Source organism: Phoca vitulina, unplaced genomic scaffold, assembly GCF_004348235.1.
Source record: "Phoca vitulina isolate PV1807 unplaced genomic scaffold, GSC_HSeal_1.0 scaffold38, whole genome shotgun sequence".
Lineage (NCBI taxonomy): Eukaryota > Metazoa > Chordata > Mammalia > Carnivora > Phocidae > Phoca > Phoca vitulina.
The window spans coordinates 3,441,998-3,458,927 of record NW_022589741.1 but is presented as its reverse complement, the minus strand read 5'-3'; the positions used below and the strand labels follow the sequence as shown (position 1 = coordinate 3,458,927).

The following is a 16,930-nucleotide window of genomic DNA, read 5'->3' as shown; positions in this document are numbered from 1 at the left end:
ATTCGTGATTCATAATATTGCAATGTAAGTATTTATGGGAGGTTAAGCATAAATTGGTATGGTATTAGGACACCAATAATGCTGCCGGTAGTAGTAATAACGGGTAATACAGCAGCTGTAACATACGGTTTGTCACGTGCCAGGAGCTGTGTGCGCACTTCACATACAACGCACAGTGACCTGGTAGAGGGCAGACATCCAACGATCTTAGGAAACCTATGCAAGGTCAAACGTGCGGTCAGCGGTACAGCTGGGCTCTGCTTCCAGGTCCCTGCACCCTGTGCTGCACTGTGCTCCAGGGCAGCATCTGCGTTACGGGACCGAATCAGGCCGAACTACCTCTGCCTGCACGGGCAGAACGCTGGAGAGCCGCCACAGCTCTCGCCGAGGACTGTTCTCCATCGTAGCGAACGGTAACCTTCTCCTCTCCGTAGCCCTGATGACCACGTGTTATGATGTGGTGATAAACTATAAAATGCGCCACCTGAGCGAACCCGACCTCTGGCAGAAGTTGTGCACGACAAGGATTCAACCGTGATTGTGCGCTGTCACTATATACACGTGTGTTCCATTTTTATAGGAGAAGGAACAGTCTGTAGGGACGATGTATGTTATCTTGAGGCAGTGTGTTCAGTCAGAACTCAAAAAGAAAGATCTTCCCCCAGATCTTCAGAGAAGCAACTTTTTAAATAAAGAAGTTGTCAGAAAATTACAAGTCATGTGCTTACTGCTTTAGAAAGGTGTGGGTCACTGAAAAGATGGAGCCAGTGAGAAATCCTTGCCATTTGTTTTTTTGGGGGGTAAGAAAATTGCTCAAATATTATATCCACATTTCATCAATCTAAGGATCCTTAAGGAACATGTCCTTTCCCCACCGTCCTCAGGCATGACTCAATAACTCAACTGACAGGTTGGGTCTACACTCGGGCCTCTATCATGACAAAATTTTCTAAACAAATTTAATATTTCAATAAAAGCTTTAATATGGTCACCATGGGGGGAAAAACAGAACTGTGATGGACTCCCATATAATTGTTTGTAATTTGTTTGAATTTTGAATTTCAATGGGGGGGGGCACAATCACCTTTCCAGTGAACAGGGCCTCCAAAGGTCTTACCCAGATCTGCTCTGCTCTTCTGTTCAGATGGAACCCCAACAATGGGAAGCACATGGGAAAGGAAGAACATCCAGACAGTCAACAATCTGTCTAGTGCCCCCCAGCTGACAACTGAACCCACCCGACACAAATATTCATGGAAGGCTGCACGTCTATTTTCCCTGCCTTCCACTCAGGCCTCTTTAACCTTTCAAATGAATGCTTGGAAGGCTGCTGGCCCCACAAAAGCAGCTGTAGGCTCCTGTCCTTCATCTCCAGACTTTCTCCAACCTGTTCACACACTGCTTACTTTCCTGCTCCTTGCTCTGATCCCTTCTCTGAATACCCAACTTGTAGCTTTACTTCATTGTGCTTTGATAATCCCCTCGTCTAGCCGTGTGGCTCTGATTCATTCTCCTTGTTGGATTTTAGCATACCTTTGGGATAGGACTTCTAACATTTGCCCTCAACCCCTCCATTCTGTAACCAGGGAAAGTGGGAGGTAACAGACATGGGCCTCCCTCTGTCTCCTTTCACCAGGGAAAAGGGATTGGACACAGAACCCTCTTTATGAGAACACCCACTAGTGCTCCTTCATCCCATCCACTTGCCCCTTAGTCCACTGCTCCCCTTCCCAACCCAGGGTGGAAACAGCCTGTGGAATCTGGGTTAATGAGGGCAGAAAATAAACATTGAAGTTGACACTAAAAGATGCTGTGAAGGGAACAGGGGCTGCTTTGCCTGCTTCTGATTACTTTTTCTCCCTCAATTACAAGTCAGAATCTCCACAGGAAGCTCCATTGTTATTTTTATACAGGTTTTTTTTCTTTGCTCTCCCACTGGCCCAGTTCCAGCAGGAAAGCAGTGATACATGCTTGAAAGATACAATTAAGTGTTGTTCTCCTACTGGGTAAAACCGGTTATCCCCACACTTGGCAACTGGCAACAAGTAAATATTTGGCATTGTCAGCCTGACTATAAATGTAATGAAAATCAGTAACCAAAAGTACTGGGATGAGCTATAAAAATACTCTAAATCCTAATGAGTTCACTATAAACACAGATAATTGCCTGAGGTTTGTCATGGGATGTTTATAAGAAAGGGAATTCCTCTTCATCCTCATGTGGGTTTTAGACTTAAAGGTTCCTCCCCCAGGGTTAGGAAATAAATGGAATATGGGGCTTAATTTACCAAGAATTAAAGACAAAATTTTTTTATCCCTTCTTGGATAATACCAGGTTAGAATCTGAAAGATTCTTACTTCTCCTGAATTCATACATCAATTATCTCTGTTTTGCTATTGTGTTTCAAATTTTGTTTTTAATAAGAAAAATGGACCATAAGCATTTTAAGTGGCACAATTAATGGCAGACTGTGCTGGTGTAACATTAGCATGTGTGGGAACTGGAGACTGGAGACGGGTGCTTGTAAGCACCACTTCACACGGATCATTCTTCTGAGTGGCGCCGAGCCCAGCTGACAGGTGTCCAGTCACCCCTGAAAATCTTCCCCAACTCACACCTCTCTGAAAGCAATTTCAAAGAGGGAGCAGAACCAGTAATGTTATTTTGGTGTGAACTGAAGTCATTACGCCATATTCCTTGGAGGCATCTGCTCTGTCATCTCCCTACCGTTATTTCTGGCCGTGAGCTTACCAGAAGCCCATCACTGGTAATGACTGACAGAGGGCTGAGGCTCCCAGTTCCCTGGAATCGTGCTGCCTACCCAGTAGGTTCCGAGGGCAGGAAGAGAAGGAGGCAAGGAGTAAAAGAACAACAATATGAGAAGAAATACAGAAGTGGAGTTGAGAACCCAATGGGAAGACAAGAGGGTTCTCTGGAGCATTTCATACAGGCTTATTTACTGGGAAGTAAGAGAGGTATCACTGCCTCTTCATTTGTTCCTATTTCTGTTACTTAGATCTTGACTTTTTCCAAAAGGATTTAAGACCATTTATAAAGAAAAGTCATGTATGTAGCAAAACCGAAAAAGTAGAAATGAAACAGCAAGATCCCTGTCCTCCCCACAAAAAGCTGTCTTTCCATCCGCCTTCCCCCTTTGCTCCGGCTTCAGCACAGGGAGCATCGCACGAACATTACGCCAGCCCACAGTGCTGTTGCCTAGGTTTTTCAAAACATGGCATGCTATGTGTAGAATGTATTTTTGTAAGAAGAAAAAAACAAGCTAAAAAAAAAACAGGCCAAAGGAAATAAGCCAGAACAAACCAAAGTTAAGTTTTCTACTCTACGCCTTGCCAAATGTATCTCTCCTAGGGACAATTTACATAGTGTTATAATATTAATTTGGATATTGAATACAAGATATACAGCAACCTGTGAAATGACATTGCTAGGCTGGAAAGCACTGATGTGATAAAACACTGACCATTAAGCATTAAAGAGAAGTGGGAGGAAGTAAAACACAGTCAGCGCCAGTTGCTGCTTACTCCGGCTGTGAGACCGAACTGCTGGCCTTCATACCAGCTCTTCGGAAACACCAGCAGTGACCATTACATTTGTAGAAAGGTTTATGTCTCCTCAATTCTCCCTTGATCATAAATTCGCCTTGTGACCAGTGGTGTTGGGAATGGCCAAAAATGCATCATAAATATGTACAGTCCTGGGCAATAGACACAAGTAAAAAATATTTTCCTTTGAAAAGATCTATTTCAAATGGGAAAATAACCACTGCTTATATTACTTAAATTAACGTCTTTTTCACTCAAGGAAAATGACTTCCCTTTAAGTAGATTTGAAAAGATTTTCAAGGTTTTATATTACCAAAAAAATAGATTATTTTAAAATGCTATAAATATTTAGCTTAATTATACCTAAATTAAGAATGCTATTTTTCAGGCTTCTCCACATTTTTCCATGGTAAGAAAACTGCATTTAATTCAAGGACCATCCCTTTAGGAAAATTTTGCATTTTGACTCAGAGAGTCTATGAATTCTCTGAGACACTAAAATATGGTATCATCGAAAACAAAACAAAATATGGTATTATTAATAAAATATGAATTACACGATTAGTTATTAGAGCACTAAAATTATTTGATACCAATTGTCAAGGACTTCACTTGATTAATTCATTAGTCCATTTCATGTTTATAGTATGCTTATCAGGGGTTACCACGCTACATACAAAAGGCATAAATGTAGTAAGATATAATAATTACTGGTGAAAGACCTATTTCTGGGGGAAGAAAAGATATGTAAATGTACACACAATGCAATGTGAAAAGGATCTGTACATGGTGTTTTCTAAGCTCTTTTCCTACATGAGCTGAGAAAAGATTTAGACGTTTCACTCAAAGTGCAATCTGTTATTCCAAATGAGCTTGTTGTTTAGATACACTGTGTTGTCCCATACGGTAGCCATTAGGCAAATGTGGCTACTTAAACTAACCAATTAAAATTAAAATTTAAAATTCAGATCCTCAGGTTCGTAAGTCACATTTCAAGTACTCAATAGCCTTAAATTTATCAGCCCAAAAATCTTACTGAAGTTTTGTTCCAAATTAAAATTGTAAAAACAACAAGCTATGTATCAAAGGCAAGCTCCTGGCTGTCAGGTGGAATCTTGTGTACTGTTTCTGAATGAAGCCACAGCAAGGGAGTTAACTTACTTTTAGTACTGTCCTGCTCATCACTGCATTCTTAATACCTATCAAAGTGCCCGATATAGACAAACAGAACAGTAAACTTTTATTGAATGACAAATGGATAAATTAAATGAATAAATGAATGAACACTTCTGTTTTCTTCGAGAGGCAGTCAAACGAAAAGAAGTAGGGAGTCACCTCGTAAAGAAATCGCCGATGCCGCCTATTATCTTTCTCTTTCTGCCCACCGTTTCCAGGTTAGGAATAGACTATTTAGAATATAAAATATAAAGAAACCTTATAGAAGGATTAATGGGCCTTAAGAACTATGCAGTTTAACCTTCCTCCTTCTCTGTCTGTATTTCTGTCTCCCTAACAGATGTGGACAAAAACATGGGTAGGTTTGTGCAGCTCCTCAGTAGCAGAACAGAACCTGAACACAGGTCTTACAGCGGAAAGAGAGCATCATTCCTTCTACCGACCGTGATTCAACATGAAAACACTACTTTAATTCATGACAGAGTGAAGTTCTTGCATTTTATGAGATCATTATATCACTACAGGGATTAAAATTTCAGAAGTAACTGAGTGGATCAATGAAAGAACATATTCCAAAGTAAGGATTTCTGATGCATCAGAAAGCCATGTTCCACTCAGGTTTGTGGAGAAATTCAGGGTCATATTAAGGTAGTTACTTATAACATGAAAAATGTTTAAATAAACAGTTTATGATAACAGAAGTTCAGAGAAAAGTACGAAAATGTACTAAATTGTCTTATTTCTTTACAGTTGGTTTTGTACATTAAAAAAAATTCTTATCTTTAATGCTGATATGTGCTCTTTTTGTCTGCATGATGTGAAAATACGGATGACTCTTAGCCAACTATATTTATGACAGAAAGTAAACATGTTCACAACTGAGGTTCATGTCTCTGTTGGTGACAGTGATACATAATCTTAAGCCCAGTATCTAAGAGGAAATAAATTGGTCTTGAGATCCTAAACTTATCAAATAAGCACAACAGTTTCAAAGGGAGAAAAAATTATTACTGTCTTTTTTGAGTATTTAATTAAGACCAAGAATATTGGCAAGCAGTGTCATGCCACGGTAGGGTAAACCATCTCAACATTCAGGAAAGGCCACACACTTCCATATCTAAAATAAGTCAGTCACAGTGATGAAAAGTATAGCATAGGGAATAGAGTCAACATTATAATAACACTATATGGTGACAGATGGTGACTATGCTTATCGTGGTGAGTACTGAGTAATGCACAGAACTGTTGAATCACTACGCTGTACACTTGAAACTAATATAACATTGTACGTCAAATACACTTCGGCAAAAAAAAATATAGTCATCTTCCTGATACGTTATTTTTTTCATTCATGCAATTACCACTTAGTATAAAGTTGTCTCTTTTGAAGATGGCTTGGGTTAATATAATAGAAGGCCATACAAAGGACTAGCTGTTCATCCTGCAGCAACTGCTGGAGAGAACTAGGAAGTCTGAGAGAGTGACTTGCATTAACTGGTTAAAAACTGGACAGTTACGAGGCACTTGGCCGACTCAGCTGGTTAAATGTCTGACTCTTCATTTTGGCTCAGGTCATGATCTCAGGGTCATGAGATGGAGGCCCGCAGCAGGGTCTGAGCTCAGCAGGGAGTCCGCTTGAGATTTTCGCTCTCCTTCCCCCTCTGCCCCTCCCCAATAAATAAAATCTTAAAAAATCTTTTAAACACAACAAAACAGGACAGTTACATTCCAGGGAAACAATATGGAAAAAGCAGGCTTTGTGCAGCAAGCCAATGAGTAAGTTAAAGATGACAAGATGCCATTTTAGAAGAAACAGTGCTTGTACCATGAAGGGTTTAAGCCTTTGGAGGCAGAAATTTAGCCAGGAAAAAGATACTTTAAATAATGAAATATGTATGTTTATACTAGAGAGATCCCTGGAAAGAGGTGATGGGAGGTAGCTCAGGGTTGGAGCATCTGATGTGCTATGCAAGACTGAGGATCCTGGAAAGTACCAACTAGTACCAAAGCAAAGCACCACTTTTAATCCCTGTTTGGTGGGGAGGCTAAGGCATGAATGCCTAAAAACCTTCTCCTTGCCAGAGACTTATTTACTCAGGCACAGAGTCAACCCACCCATATTTCTGTGAGATCAAGATGTCATAAAATAAGCATCTTCTGCCCAAAGTGGTGAACTGGGCTGTGTCATTAAGAACCATATCATCCAGATCCCAGTATATATTTCTTGACATTATGATTCAATTTTTTAACACATTAACTTTATTGAAGTGTAATTTTTTTTTGCATTTGACATTCATATTTTACAACTGATAAACCTACATTGGCACATTATTATCACCTATAGTCCATGGTTTACACTAGGCTTCACCCTTGGTTTTGGACATTCCATGTATTTAAGCAAATGTATAATGATGTGTCCACCATTATAGTATCATAGTGAATAGTATGACTGCCTGAAAATCCTCTGTGCTTCATCTATTCATCCCTCCTTCCCCTTAGCCTCTGGCAAATACTAATCTTGTCACCGTCTCCATAGTTTTGCCTTTCCCAGAGTATCACACAGTTGGAATCATACAGCATGTAGCCTTTTCAGATCGGCTTCTTTCAGTCAATAGGAAGATGTTATTTAAGGTCCCTCCATGTTTTTTTATGCCCTGATAGCTCATTTCCTTTTAGCTCTGAACAATATTCCACTGTTTGGATGAACCACAGTTTATCCATTCACCTACTGAAAGGCATTTTGGTTGCTTTCCAGTTTAGGCAATTATGAATAAAGCTGCTCTAAACATCTGTGTGCAGGTTTTTTGTGTGGACATAAGTTTTCAACTCCCATGAGTAAAATACCAAGGAGTGTGATTGCTGGATCACATGGTGAGAGTGTAGTTTTGTAAGAAACTGCCAAACTGTCTTCCAGAGCGGCTGCACCATTTTGCATTCCTGCCAACAGTGAACGAGAGTTCCTGTTGCCCCACATTCTCATCAGCATTTGGTGCTGTCAGTGATCTGGATTTTGGCCATTCTAATAGATATGTAGTGCTATCTCATTGTTGTTTTCAGTTGTATTATGATTTAATTTTCAGTGTCCTCTTGCTTAAGGATTTTTCCAAAACTTAGAAATGCACAGAATGAGAATTTCTCTAATCTAAAATATATTCTCCAGAATGCTTTGGATTATTAGCTATTGGAAAATGTTATCATGAGATATGGGTAGGTTCCCATATTTCCAAATGAGAATTACTGCATGCTGCAACCATGCAAAAAATACACTGATGATGTTAAATTTTCTGAATGTGTTACAGAAAGGGACATTTACCAAGAATGCTCATATAAGCAATGTACCAGGACCACCACTAGTGTGACATCTTACATGACATATACCGTCTCTGAGTATAGGAAATTATGCTTTGGACTTTTGAAGGTAATCATATCTTCAAAAGATTTATCTTGCTTGTTTATTGTCTTATGTTTATTATCTTACCCATTTTACAGATAGAATTCTATTCAAGGATATTCTTAAAATGTTGCCAGCTTCAACTTTTATCCCAACTTCTGGTCAGTAGTCAAAGTCTTTAAGGAAAAAAGATTAAAGACAAAACCCCACAGGGAGTTTCTTGCTGTTTATTTTGGACTATAATACGTTGCTGCGATTCTAGTCACTAAATTTTAAAAAAAGAACTAAAGAAAAAGATTATGGGAACTTCTTAATTATGTCTCACACTGAAAAGTCAAAGTATCTCCAACACGTACACAAACAAATGGACTGTTAATAACCTAACATTCTTCACCTGTTTCCCAATGCATGAGTTGTAGAGCATCGCGGTTAATCTTCGCAGCCCGACAGGTACAGTGAAAGGCCCCCAGCCAGCAGAAGCCCTCCCACCGAATCGCACCGCACTGACAGGATGCTTCAAGCACCCAGACTTTTACATTTCAAACACGACATCTGAAACTGATGATGCACTATATGTTGGCTGATTGAATTTAATTAAAAAAAAAAACAACCTTCCACATTTCAAACTCAGTGCTATGGTTCAACCTGTTACTTTTTCTTTCTTTTTCTAAATAAAATCAGAGATATATAGATGCAGACATAAAAATCACCCTCTGCTTTCTAAAGACCTCCCACGACATTAAATCATCTGCACTTGAGGTAAAAGACTTACTTCCCGATTGTACGTGAAATGCCATCACGGACATTTTCATAGAATTACTGATTTCGGCGAAGTAACAGAGCATGGTTTGCTCAGGAATAACCCTGTGCATCTGAAGCCTGGTTAACGACAAGCCTTCCCCCAGAGTCGAGACAAAGTTACTGACGCCGCGCACGGGCCACGTGCTGGTGCAGGCGCGCCGGCGCTCAGGGTGGCGCCCCAGGGCTCAGGGTGCCTCCGCGCCCCCGCGACGATGCGGCCCCGCCCCCGGCCCCGGCCCCGCCCCCGGCCCCCAGCCCCGCCCGCAGCTGCGCACGCGCCACCTACCGCGGTCCGTGTCGTACAGGAAGACGAAGCCGCTCCACTCGTAGTGGTCCAGCAGGCTGAGCAGCGCTCCGCGCAGGGACGGCCTCAGCTGCAGCACGAACTGGCTCTCGCCCTCGGTGGGGAAGCTGGGCGTGATGAGGGAGATGTGCAGGGCGCTGCAGAACGAGGTCAGGGTGTGCACGGACCTCTTGTCGTACAGCCCGAAGATGGCGAACACTCCTCTGGAGTACTGGGAGCAGACTGCACGGGAGAGAGAGAGACCGGTCTTAGCGCGCTCTCAGCTGCGCACGTCCGCGCCGGCAGTCCGAAGCTAAGAGAAGCCTGCCTCACTGGCACCTCGCGGCATGTAACGTAGGGGAAGAAGGGACGTGTGTGAGTAACTCCGGGATCGACTCCCAGAGCCGGCCCGGGAGAGCAGCCGCCGCACGCGCCCTTCCTCGAGGCGCCCGCTCGGACTTCCGGTGCAAGATGGCGCCGCCGGAAGGGCCCGCTCCCACCGCTCCCACCGCTCCCGCCGCTCCCACCGGGTCCACGCCGAGTCCACACCGACCCGGGGAGCCGCTGCTCCCCAAGGGGGACCGAGGCCCGGGGAGACCGCAGGGAGAGCGGGGAGAGAGGGGGCGCTGACCCCGGGAAGCCCCCGTGGGCTAGAGCGCAGGGCCGTCGTCTGCCCTGGGGGCGCGGAAGGAAGCCGGTGTGAAGGAGCCACCGGATCAGAGAGGCCTCAGCCCCGGAGCCCTGCCAAGCGGCGGGGGAGCTGCTGGAGCCGGGCCAGCGCCGGGCTGGCGAGCGCCACTGTTGACACTGGCCTCCGCCTGGCGAGCGCATGGTGCTGACGGGAACAGGGCCCCGCGCGCCCCGGCCGGCCGGCCGCCTCCGCGAGCCCTGGCTCTAGCCCCAGATGCCCTCGGGCACAGGAAAAAAACGCGCAGTTTAAAAGAGCAACTAGAATACAAACGATCCAGCCTCAGAGCTCCACTGAGAGCGGGGAAGCTGCTGGAGCGGCTCCGAGGAGAGCGGCTGGCGCGCCGCGGCCCCCTGCACCTCGGGCCGGCCGAGCGGGGTCGGGCAGCCTAGCCGGCCTGGTGCCTCGGCGCCCCGGCCCCAGCGCACAGCACCCCCAGGCGTCCCACCAAGGTGGCCCAGCGCGGCGCACGGCGGGCACCCCCAGCCGGCGGGGTACGATGAAACCGGTGCCCAGCGCTTGGGCTCCACACGCCCGCCTGCCCCACCAGGGCTCGCCGGGCACCGACCCGGGGGGACACCCCGCTTCACCAGCTGCAGCTTCCGCTCTCCTCCCAGGTGACGTCAGTGCAGGGAGCCCGGGCCCACTTCACCCTCACCCATCCCACCGGGGACCCCCAGCGCAGTCTGCACCAGGCATGACCACCCAGGGCATCAACTTTAGGAAGGCAGCTGTCCGCCCAACTCCCTGAAACAAAGTCGAGCAAAATGAGAAGACAGAGGACTATCATCCAGATGAAAGCACAAGACAAAACCCATAAAAAGAACTAAAATGAAACGGACATAAACAATCTACCTAAATTTGTTACTTTGTGGCTTTTTTGCTTTTTGCAGTGGCAGTTTAATTTTTTTTTTCCCTCACAACCTTAGAGTTCTCTTGAACCATGTTTGAAAACAAGTTAAGGGTCTGGAAAATCACTACCGGCGTGCCCTCGGTGCCTAGTGGAGTTGTGACGAGCTGTGCAGCTTCCACGTGGGCTGTAAAGTGAGGACAAAGCAATTTCAAAACCCAGTAGAACCAAGTCCTCTTGCAGTAGGAGGGCCTGCAGTGGACAGGTGCACAGCCCCCTGTCCTTCTTGTCTGTGCTCCTGGTTGTTGCAAGGACAACGAGGCAAATACATACAGAGGAAAAAAACTCTTCTCAAGATTCTTGCCTAGCTTCGTTTTGATCCCTCCTTTGGCATGACTGAATCCTATTCCAAACTTCGGTGACTTTTTCTAATTTACCTTTTTAAAGGATACAAACTTGCATTAAAAAAATACTTTTTCTGTTTATGAAGGAAAGCATGACTGTTTGAATTCCAGATTCTTATAGTTTACCACATACGGTGAAAGGTCCCATTTCTCCTTGGCTGATATAGCTAGTTTAAGAAGTCTTTAGTTCTCTAAAATGTTGATGTTTTCTGATTTTGGTTACTACTTTTAATTGCTAATTTATTAAGAAGCCTAGAATATTGGATAATCTAGAAGTATTTATCTTAGGAGGAGTTCATTGTGGTACAAAGAAATTAGATTTTGCTTTGTTGAAGCAGTAATAGGCTCTTGGAAAAAAATTAATTATCCTAATAACATTTATACCCATATTCTACAATATCTGGGTTTTAGAAAATTATGAGGCATAATTAAATAAGATAATAAAACCTGGCAGTGTTTCTTCTGTTCTTATTATGCCTCTGAAATTGGGGATAGAGTCTGAGCAACGTAATTATAGCAGAAGGTACCAATTAACAGAAAATGGATGTTGTTGGTCTTTTGTAGACAATATGCTCTAAGAGATATTGTGTAAGTTCTGGAAAAAGTAACACCTAACTAAGGGACCAGCATCTATATTCAAATGGACAAGACTAGGATAGAGTAGACTTTAAAATATAGGGGAAAGACTTCAAACTTAGCAAACCAGTTCAAATCCTAGTGCTTTTACTTGTTAGCCAGGTAACCTTGGCTAAGTTATTTAATCTTAATTGTCTCAATTGTAAATATTGGATAAAATAAGATAACGTATATAAAACTACGATCCTATACAGGAGATAATTAGTAAGTGGTAGATTTTTTTTTAAAGATTTTATTCATTTGAGAGAGAGAGATAGCGAGGGAGAGCATGAGCAGGGAGCAGAGGGAGAAGCAGACTCCCCCCCCTGAGCAGGGAGCCTGATGCGGGGCTCGATCCCAGGACCCTGAGATCATGACCTGAGCCGAAGGCAGATGCTTAGCGACTGAGCCACCCAGACACCTCGTAAGTAGTAGATTTTATTAAAAAGTTCCATGAAGGAAGAACATCCAATTCTAATTCTATGCTCGCCCAGGAACTACAATTTGATCACCTGAGTAAACTGACCAACCTGGAAGGCTTGTTTTGACGGTGTGACTGGCTGAAATTTTCTTGCAGGTATAAGAAACACCATGATAGGGATGCCTGGGTGGCTCAGTTAACCTTCAGCTCAGGTCATGATTCCCAGGGTCCTAGGATCAAGTCCCACATCGGGCTCCTTGCTCAGCGGGGAGCCTGCTTCTCCCTCTGCCTCTGCTGCTTCCCCTGCTTGTGCTCTCTCTCTCTCTCTGACAAATAAATAAATAAAATCTTAAAAAAAAAAAAAAAGAAACACCATGATGTAACATTTGGGTATCTGGGGTTTCAATTCAATTCATTTCTATAACTTAAGAGACCTTTTCTGATAAATCAAGTTGCTGGATCAGCTGTTAACCTTGTGAATGTTCCACTAAGACTTGGATGTATTTATATAAGTGCTGTACATTTAGCGTATAACCAGGAGTCCCTTGGCTCCTTTGTAAAGTTTTCATATTGTCCTGTTCTCTCGATTTTCATGCAAATTGAGGGCCCACTCTCAATCTTTATTCAGTAAATAATCTGGTTCAAATAATTTTTATTTTACTTCATTGAAAAAAGAAGTTGAAGAACTTCAGAACTCAAATCTAAGATACTGGCTTTCAGTTTGGTGCTCAAAGTACACACAGATTTTAGTGGTTGTTCAAGAAACCGTTAAGTAAACAGCGGGCACCTGGGTGGCACAGTCGGTTGGGTGTCCGACTCTGGCTTAAGCTCGGGTTGTGGGATGGAGCCCCTCATTGGGCTCCGGGCTCAGCAGGGAGTCTGCCAGGATTTTTCTCTCCCTCTCTCTTTACCCCTCCCCCTAGTGTGAGCATGCACACTCTCTCTCTTTAAAATAAATAAATCTTTAAAAAAGAAAAAATGTAAACAAGTCATTTACTTTAAGATACTCATGCATATAATGAACATTTACATAACTCTTTGTTATGGCATTTTAAAACCATACCTTTGTCAAGTTTTGGTTTCCAAACTCCTTTTCTACAAACCCCACAAGTTCCCTAAGAGGACTTCATTAGCTTTGCAGAAGAACCTTTGATGAGACAGGAAAGGGTGACACCCCTTTTCCCCCAAAAGCCCCACAGCACTTCTGATCTCGTCTATTTCAGATACTGCGCTACTGCCAACATCAGATTTTATGTGTAAATAGTATTACACGACTAAAAAAAGCCAAAAACAACTAATATACTCTGTACAAAGGTCCTTGATTGTTTTTTCCTTCCTAGTGTGTTGTTTTCAATGTAATCATTACGACTTTCCACTACTCTGGGGCTTGCTATAGCATTTAAATTAATTCCATTTGTTCCTCAACAAACAGTACTTTCTGATATTTAATCATCTTCTGTCTGCTTTCGTTCATTTGCATCATCATAAATATCTATCTAACCGATCTTTTTCACAGCCATTTGTCATTCTCCTTCTAATAAACTTATTTGGAAACTATAATAAGTCTTAGACTAATAACTTTGCTTTGGGCTGTATTTTGTCACTCACATTTTAGTTTCCACTTGTAAATGTCCAGCTTTAGTAGCACTCATTTGAATTTTTTTTTGGTCTATTTAATCTAGAATTACATGCTTGGCAGGTGAGGGTTATTGGGTTTCCTATGTATGTGGATAGATTGTCAGTCAAGTGTTCAATATTATTATCTCAATGTGATACCCTAGATAGTATTTTATTTAATCCAACAGATTCAAATTTTAAAATATAATTATTTCCATATTTAGTACTATAATCTGGCTTTGCAAACACTCAAATCAAAATTCACTTGGTTATTTCTATGACATCTATTGTTGCTTAGTATACAGATAATTATTCAAACAATGTAACTTCTTAAACTAAGTGCATACACAAATAATGAAAGTAAAATAAGTTGAGTTTCAATGTGTTCATAAATGCATACATAAGAGGGGAGCAAACTGAATTTTAATGTAATGCTTAGTCACTAAATAGATGTGATGATATTAAATGGGTACATATTTTGGGATACAAACACTAATCAGGATAAGACTTCCAATGAAATAATCCAATCATAATTTTAGGCACATGTTCTATATTCTGCTTCACTAATGAGATCACTTAGATCATGTTATGTAAATAAACACATAATATAAACATCGTAATAATCCATTCATCTTTTACCTTATGGTGTCAATTAATTAGATCTGTCTTTTCATCAGGTAGTCACCTCGTTCCATTCCAGATGCCACATTCCAGATGCCAAGCCAAGTCAATTTGTCATATAATTTTTGATGATTTATAGCCCTCTATCACATGTAAATCAAATGATGTGGTCTTAGCTCAGTGCTTCTCAAGTTGTGGGACATAAATCCAAGTGATATGCTGAATTTTGCACGACCACCGCTGCACGGGTAGGAAGAGCACAGGCCAGTGCTTCATCTGCTGCCCTTCCCTTTCTCGTGCCTCTGCAATCTTCCTCTGCTCTACAGGACGTCCGTAAACAAGCCCAGCTGTCCTTCATTTTATAAAACACAGAACCTTCTACACCTACCGCTTCTTACCCTCCTACACTTTCCCAGGCACTTCAGTTGATGGGGTTTTCTACTTACACTGTTTTCCAACTCATTTCATTAGCCTCATCTACTTCCCAGCCACCAGAACCACTTTCATCAAGTGTGCTGATGACCAACTACATCCCAAATCCAACATCCTTAATCCCCCATCTTACTGGAGTTCTCTGCTGGGTTTGGAACTTTAGACATCTGCTGGGCTGCAAACCCACCCACTCCCTATTACCACTATGCCACTCCAGGTACTTCTGTTAACAATCAAGCCTTATGGGGGCACCTGGCTAGGTCAGTCATGGAGCATGGGACTCTAAACCTCAGGGTCATGAATCCAAGCCCCATGTTGGGCGTGGAGCTTACCAAAAAAAAAAAAAAAAATCCAGCCTTGTAGAAATTTGATTTTGCATGATTAAGCTATCCACTTTTCAACATCAATAGAACTGTTTCCTTGTTTGGGTAAACTGTATAAAGCAGTGTAGAAAGTGTCGGTGTTTAGTAGAAAGAATGTATTGCAAAAAACAAAACAAAACAAAAAAACAGGTAGATTTGACACTACTACTCATTGTTTCATTCAATAAATGCTTACATACTGCCTAATTTTTCCAGTCATTGTGTTAGGCATTTCTAACAAAACACAATTAATATAGTGTTTTCCACTGAGAAGAGGTTTGCACTGTAAGTGGCCAGACAGATACAAACTGATACTTCAAGATGGTGAATGGAGTGACAGGGAGAGGTTACGAGGAAACACGGAAGAGCCCCTAGCTCGGTCCACAGGCTACAGGGCAGGTGGACTGGAGGAAACGCTCCTTGCCTATGGAGGTTCGGTTTGAATAGTGAGTAAAAATGTAGAAACCAACAAGTAGGTTGCCAATATTTCTATTTCTGATTAAAGTTCATATTTAAACTACGTCAGAGACAAACAATATCTAGAAATGTTAGGGAAACAAATATATGCCAGTTGCTTGAATATTAATGTAGTGGTGGGGGGACAGAGTCACCATATGGCATTTGTTTATTAGGTACTTAAAAAAGAAACTTAATAAAACATCAAAACTCTATGCTCTGTGCAAACATGTACTACAGAGATCCTGTCATTGGACACACCAACTTCTTTTTAAAAATTTTTTTTAGATTTTATTTATTTATTTGAAAGAGAGAAAGAAAGAGAGCTTGTGAGCTGGGCGGAGGGCAGAGGGAGAGGGAGAAACAGACTCCACGCCGAGCAGGGAGCCCGACTTGGGCTCCATCCTAGGACCCCAGGATCGTAACCTGAACCGAAAGCAGATGCTTAACTGACTGAGCCACCCAAATGCCCCTGGACATGCCAACTTCTAAGAGATAATCCTAGAATATAAGTAATATTAAATTCCCAATAATACATTTTTAGGTTCACGATTCCAGCAACAATGGATTAGATACCAATAAGATGTGGTCTTCATTAATGATGTAATGCTAAATTTGTCTTCAAGGAAATGTGACTACAAGAATTTCAAGTGAGAAATCTCTATCATCCATCTATCCATCTATCTATCATCTATCTATCTATCATCTATCTATCCATCTATCATCTATCTATCTGAGTGAGAGACAGAGAGAGGATAGGAGAAATTTGAGCATGTTTACTGGTTGAGGGAATGGACCCATCAGAGAGAGAGATAGGATACAGAAGAGAAAGGGGTACTAATTAAGGAAGGCCCCAGAAAGAATGTATAGGGCCGAGGGCACATACAAAGTTGGCCTTGAATGAGATGGACAGGTGTGTGGAGGGTACTTCCTTCCACTGAGTTCACAGATTAAGAGATAAGCTAAGATGTGTGTAGGCTGGTAGTTTCCTACTTGCACTGATAGGAGAGGCAAGGTCGCAAGAGTGAGATTCGATAAAGCTGTCTAAAAGTGGCACAAGTGACAAATAATCGCAGGGGGTAGGAGAGGAAGCTAAGAGCACATAAAATATCTTATAAACTGCACGATGATAATGAACCTTCCTACTTTAGCCACAACTACGTCCAGTGTTACACATACGACACAGCACCTGGTCCCTGATAAGTGCCCTGTAGAACCTCACCGAGTGATGAGTGCCCTGTAGAACCTC

At 42.4% G+C, this 16,930-nt stretch overlaps 1 protein-coding gene across 12 annotated transcripts in view; it reads right to left on the bottom strand.

Moving 5' to 3' along the window:
* Nucleotides 1–16,930, bottom strand: part of GRIA4 (glutamate ionotropic receptor AMPA type subunit 4) — a 578,537-nt gene that overhangs the window by 216,457 nt on the left and 345,150 nt on the right. For all 12 annotated transcript variants that reach the window (XM_032427877.1, XM_032427876.1, XM_032427875.1 and 9 more), the window contains one exon: nt 9,219–9,458. In XM_032427877.1, the coding sequence (XP_032283768.1) occupies nt 9,219–9,458 (240 nt within the window). The remainder of the gene's footprint in view (nt 1–9,218; nt 9,459–16,930) is intronic.